We start from the raw sequence: 6,000 nt of genomic DNA on the forward strand, positions 1-6,000 counted from the left end.
ACAATTCAAATTTCAGCCTAGTTTTATAAAGAAATGATTTAACTCTCGGGAAAATATTCGGATCGCCTTTAAATTTTAACAGCTCACACCTTACATAGGATAATTTATATATAATCATATAAAATTATATATAATTTTTTTCACCAGGGAATAATTACAATAAAAAATGAAGGTTAACCATAAATAACAGATAAAATCAAAAATCAAAAATTAAAACTACTACTCCTGTGAAGCTCCATGAAATATTAAAGAATTTTATGAAATTTTAATAAAAACCTAGCCTATCTTGTGTTTCAATTCAAATAAAATAAATAATGTCCTGTAGCTGTATCGTGTAATGCGGACCAGTGGCAGCGCGCAGGACTGGCAACTAGAAGGACTCGAGTTCAAATCCCGTCGACACTCAGAATTTTTCATCAGATATTTGATCGCAAATATTCTGTGAGGCCCAATTCCTACTTCTTTTTAATTTAAAAATTAAAAAAAAAATTTTTATATAATTAAAAAAAAATATTAAATTTTCTTTTATATAATTTTATGTAATTATATATAATTTTATATAATTATATATGGCCAAAACTCATACATAATTATATATAATGATTTATATATAATTATATATAATTTTTTTTCCCCGGGACATCTCTAAAAATCTAAATAAATGGCAAAAAACCACCGAAAATTAAAATAAATCAAGTCCGTTATGATAAAAATTAATTTTTAAATAAAAATAAAAAATTTTTAACATGTTATCCGATCTGTGGAATATAAATTTTAAATTTTTTGACCTAAATCCTCAAAAAATTTTAGTTAATTCTACTTTTTTTTATATTATTTTTATTACACATGTGTCTTGGTGGTATCCTCTTGCACCACTACTGTTAGACCAACAATTAGGGTTCACAAAATATCCCTGCTTTTTATGTTTGTGGGATAGTCGCGATTGAAAAAATCACTATCTTAAAAAAGAATGGCCAACGAGAACGAATTTGAATCCTGGTTCTTACAGTGTTACCCAAGAACCTCTAATTGATCCTTCCAAGTACTTACTACCGCCACTTCACATCAAGCTTGGTCTTATGAAGCAGTTTGTCAAAGCTTTAGACAAAGATGGCAACTGTTTCAAATATTTGGGGGGAAACTTTCCAGCTATAAGTGATGCAAAATTGAAAAAAGGAATTTTCGATGGACCCCAAATTCGGACTTTATTTCAGAACGATAATTTCGAATATAAAATGAACGAAAATGAGAGAGCAGCATGGGCAAGCTTCAAAGAAGTATCACAAAACTTTTTAGAGAATACGAAAAGTGAGAATTACGTGAATTTAGTTGAAGAGTTTTTGTACAACTACGAAACTTTGGGTTGCTTGATGAATTCAAAATTGCACTATTTAGATTCTCACCTTTCACATTTTCCTGAAAATCTTGGCGATTACAGTGAAGAGCAACGCGAAAGATTCCATCAAGACATTATTGTAATGGAAAATCGTTATCAAGGAAAGTGGGATATCAATATGATGGCAGATCATTGTTGGACACTGAAGACAGATCTACCTGAGAAAATAAGAAAGCGAAAGAGAAACCCTTTATGTAGATCATTTGAAGATAAAAGGGTTAGATATAAGCGGAGAACGAGTTAAAATTAAAAAATAAACGGTTTTGAAAAGATTTTTTTAAAGAATTAAAATTTTTTGAGGATTTAGGTCAAAAAATTTAAAATTTATATTCCACAGATTGGATAACATCCCGGGAAAAAATGATCAGATCTGATCAGATATGAACAGGCATGAGTGTTCAGGTCTGATCAGATATGAAAAATGACCGGGTCTGATCAGACCTGGCCAGGCATGTTCATGTCTGATCAGATCTGTTCATGCCTGACTCGATCAGGTCCATAAAAAAGACTCGCGCCGACGGGGATTCGAACCATGTACGTTGCGCTCTTCAGACTGATACTTTACCTATTGACCCAATGACTTATCTTAATTCTAGAGTACCTTTCAAACTACTTTAAGTAATTTAAATTTTATACATGACTTATCCTTATAGTTAACGGAGTTCTATACTTAATTTATTAATTATTAATAATTAATTATACACAGTAAAAAATTTCGCGTCATAGCATCAAAAAATTTTTTGTTAAAAATTTTTATGTTAAATATTTAACACTTTTTTGTGTTGATTTAACAGAATAAATGTTAAATTTACACATAAAAGTGTTAAATATTTAACACAAAAATTTTGACGCAATGATGCAAAATTTTTTACTATGCATATTAGAGTGATTTATTTGGGACGGCTATGTATTTTTTTCGCTCCATTAACATATGGTTCTATGTAAAGTAAATAAAAAAATTTCCTCAAGGTTCATTCCGTAATTATAATTTTATTGTTTTCTTTTAAAATTGAAGTTTTTTTAAATTAAAACGTATAGGAAATGGAGAATTATTTGTGTGTTCTACAATTTAACAGCCTTTGACACTACTGCTATGGACCAAGGCGTAGCTTAAGATAATAACAGACACCTTGAAAGGACTTATCGATATCAACTGATATATTTTGATATTTTCACGCTATCAAACCTCAAACTTTTACTAAATAATCTCATTTTTCGCGTATTCAATGGAACACAGTAAAAATTTTATGTCATTGCGTCAAAATTCATCGTTAAAAATCATCGTTTTGGCATGGAAAATTAAAAGTTCATGCTTATATAAGCCGAAATTTTTGATGAAAGTCGTACATTTAAAATTTATAAGGGGATAGAAACTGATACGTCATACGGAACAAATTAATTTTAAAAATAGAACTGCAGTCTATAGTTCGATAAAAATTTTTCTTCCAGACTTAAAATATCATTTAAGAGGGTAAATCATGCATGAACAGTTCTTGTCAGCTGATATATGGAGTTTTAATCCTTTTCTATTAGGCTAGAACAGACATGATCGGACATGGAAAGGTCTGAGCGTATTTAACGCTTCAGACATGAACAGGCATGGACAGGTCTGAGCATATTTAATGCTTCAGACATGAGCAGGCATGAACAGGCTTGATCAGATCTGATCAGGTCTGAGCGTATTTAATGCTTCAGACATGAAGACATGAGCAGGCATGAACAGGCTTGATCAGGTCTGAGCGTATTTAATGCTTCAGACATGAACAGACATGAGCAGGCATGAACAGGCTTGATCAGGTCTGAGCGTATTTAACGGTTCAGACATGAACAGGCATGAACAGACATGGACAGGTCTGATCAGGCCTAATTTCAGGCCTGATCATACATGAACAGGGCTGATCAGGTCGGATTTCAGGCCTGATCAGATATGAACAGGTCTGATCAGTCCTGATCATTTTTTCCCGGGATGTTAAAGATTTTTTATTTTTATTTAAAAATTGATTTTTATCATAACGGACTTGATTTATTTTGATTTTCAGTGGTTTTTTGCCATTTATTTAGATTTTTAGAGATGTCTGAGCCATATAAATTCGAGATTTATATTCGGCGGATTGAAATACATGAGAATCATGATTGATCTAATTTTATACAATTTTATTTAACACAATATCTGGAATTTTTTTCTTTTTTTTTGCTATTTTTTGCTTTTTTTGCAATTTTTCAGGGTTTTTTGGAATTTACTTAAACTTTTAATGGCTTATGGTCTAAATAAATTTCAGATAAGTATTGAGCGGGTCGAAATACATAAAAAATCATGCTTAGTTTAGGTTAAAAAAAATTTTTAAATCATTTTAAATCGCCTAAACAGCCGATTTTCGTCATTTTTTTCGGTTTATTAAAGTTTTCTCGAAAATTTGACGGTGTACGGGTCAAACTGACCTCAAATTTGGGTCCCGTCAAAAGTACTGACAACTTATTTTTTTTGTGTGCCGGTGGAATCAAACTATAGAAAATTGTAAATTTCTTTATTTTAGTTGAGTAATTAATTTAATAATTCTTAATCTAAATATCAGAATTTTAGATCACATTAATTATTTTTTTTAATATTTTTCAAAAAAGTTATCTTTTTCAAATTTTTAAAAAGATTCGAAAAAAATTTTTTTTTCAGTGAAAATTTGAAATCTGTGTGATAGATGCGCCAAAAATAAGTAATAAAAATTTGAAATTTTTTCTAAGTTCAACTTTAACCTCGAGTAACTTTTAAAGAAATAAATTTATCAAAAAATCACCAGAGATCGTTTTTGTAAAGTATTTAATTTCCTGAAAGAATATGCTATTCCGTTTACTAAAATTTAATATCCAGAGCTCTAACTTTCAAAAATTTTTTTACCACTAACAATATTTTTGACAGATTTAAGAAAAAAAAAAATATTTAACTTTTTTCGAGCATATTGATCTTCAATAAACTCTGAATTATAATGAAAAAATCGGAGTTTGATTAAAAAAAGAAAAATTTTATTTAAAAAATTTAAATTAAAAAAAGAATAATATTCATTTAAAATTCATGATCCTTTAGTGGATCAAAGCCCGAATTAATTATAATAAAAGTTATCCGTAGTAAATCTTGACAGCGCGTAATTTTAATATTCATTAGACAAGTGAAGTAGATATTAAATTATTTAAGCACATGTGCTTCCAAAGATGAAGCGATAGGCTGTTAAATTACATGATTAAAAAATAAAAAAAGTAATAATAAATAACAAGTGACTCTGTTTCACGGTAAATAGGTTTTAACGAGGTACCTGCTGCAAACGAAGGAGCCACCGTGGACATCGTACTTCGTGAAGTACCGGGACATTAAAAATGACCAACGAGGCTTGTCTCATTTCAATTGGCCTGTCGGTAATTCAAACTACCATGTTCTGCGTACCGGATGCTTCCCTTACATAAAGTACCACTGCACGAAACGCCCTGTAGAAGACCTCACGCTCGATGACAGATTCTATAAGGCTATCAAGATAATTAACCTTGGTATTGTCAATACCGATGCTAATACCAATCCCTTATGGATTGATAAAAAATTAAATTTTTTCTTAATTTTTTATTACAGGAATTCCTACTCTGCTTTATGGACTCGCAGCTATCTACTTAATACGGCATCAAGAGCCTGTCAAGACTTCGCGAGGTCAAGTTGTTATATACTTTTTACTCCCCGAAGACAAGGGATCAAGATACTGAACCTGGAACCTATCACTTTTAAATTACAGAATTTAATTTTTAAATTAATTGCACGGAATGGAAGTTAGGAATTTTTTAAAAATTTCAACATACATATGTCTACAAGCATTTGTTATGACACTGAATTAAATTACAATATTTCACTGGTGGTTAGATCACATATTTGTAGACTGTCTTTTATTAATTCGAATCCGGAATTCACTCGAAGTCGGGGCGGAGTTGCCATCAATAAATCTAACGACAATTAATTCTTAAAGATTTTACTCCAGGGCGTCACTTTCAGGCGCCTAAGACCTAAGACTTGTTTCTTTATTTATTAACTATCCCGGTTATTTATCGATTGCATTTATTATTTTGTAATTAAAGATATATTTTATTTGCCAATGTGGACGGGATTATTCGCCACCGCAGGGGAGCTTTCTTGTAAAACAAAATGTCGTAAATTAAAACAATTATTCGGACTTTAAATCAGTGATTTTGGTTTTCCGTGTAATAAAATAAAAGAGTTGTTGTCATTATATTTCTTAATACTAATTTTATGTATAAAAAAAAAAATATAAATATATAAAAACAGATTTTATCTAGTCCGAAAATTTTAATAAATGGATTATACGCTGCAAAAAAAAATATTTTATGTTTATTATTTTATTCAACAGAAATCTTTTAGATTCAAAAACAAAATTATTATGAAAAAATTTGATTTTTTTGAAACTCGTTTTTTAGCGAAGATAACTTTGAAATCTGAGAATCAAAAATACATCCCCTTAAAAATTTATTTAGACACTTAATTATATTTTTAAGAAATTAATTTAAATTGCTTTTATTAGTATATTACATACCTAGGCCAGTAAAATAAGAAAAGTCTC

General features: G+C 29.8%; 1 protein-coding gene across 4 annotated transcripts in view; it reads left to right on the forward strand.

The window, feature by feature from the left end:
- Positions 1-5,664, forward strand: part of LOC123265062 (uncharacterized protein C15orf61) — a 197,482-nt gene extending 191,818 nt beyond the window's left edge. For 3 of the 4 annotated variants that reach the window (XM_044728646.1, XM_044728647.1, XM_044728645.1), the window contains 2 exons: positions 4,684-4,927; positions 5,007-5,663. In XM_044728646.1, the coding sequence (XP_044584581.1) occupies positions 4,684-4,927; positions 5,007-5,134 (372 nt within the window). In that variant the 3' untranslated portion in view covers positions 5,135-5,663. Of the gene's footprint in view, positions 1-4,683; positions 4,928-5,006 lie in introns of all 4 variants that reach the window. The other variant, XM_044728644.1, reaches the window with a different exon arrangement.
- Positions 5,665-6,000: the final 336 nt, after the last annotated feature.

This window comes from Cotesia glomerata, linkage group LG5, assembly GCF_020080835.1.
Source record: "Cotesia glomerata isolate CgM1 linkage group LG5, MPM_Cglom_v2.3, whole genome shotgun sequence".
Lineage (NCBI taxonomy): Eukaryota > Metazoa > Arthropoda > Insecta > Hymenoptera > Braconidae > Cotesia > Cotesia glomerata.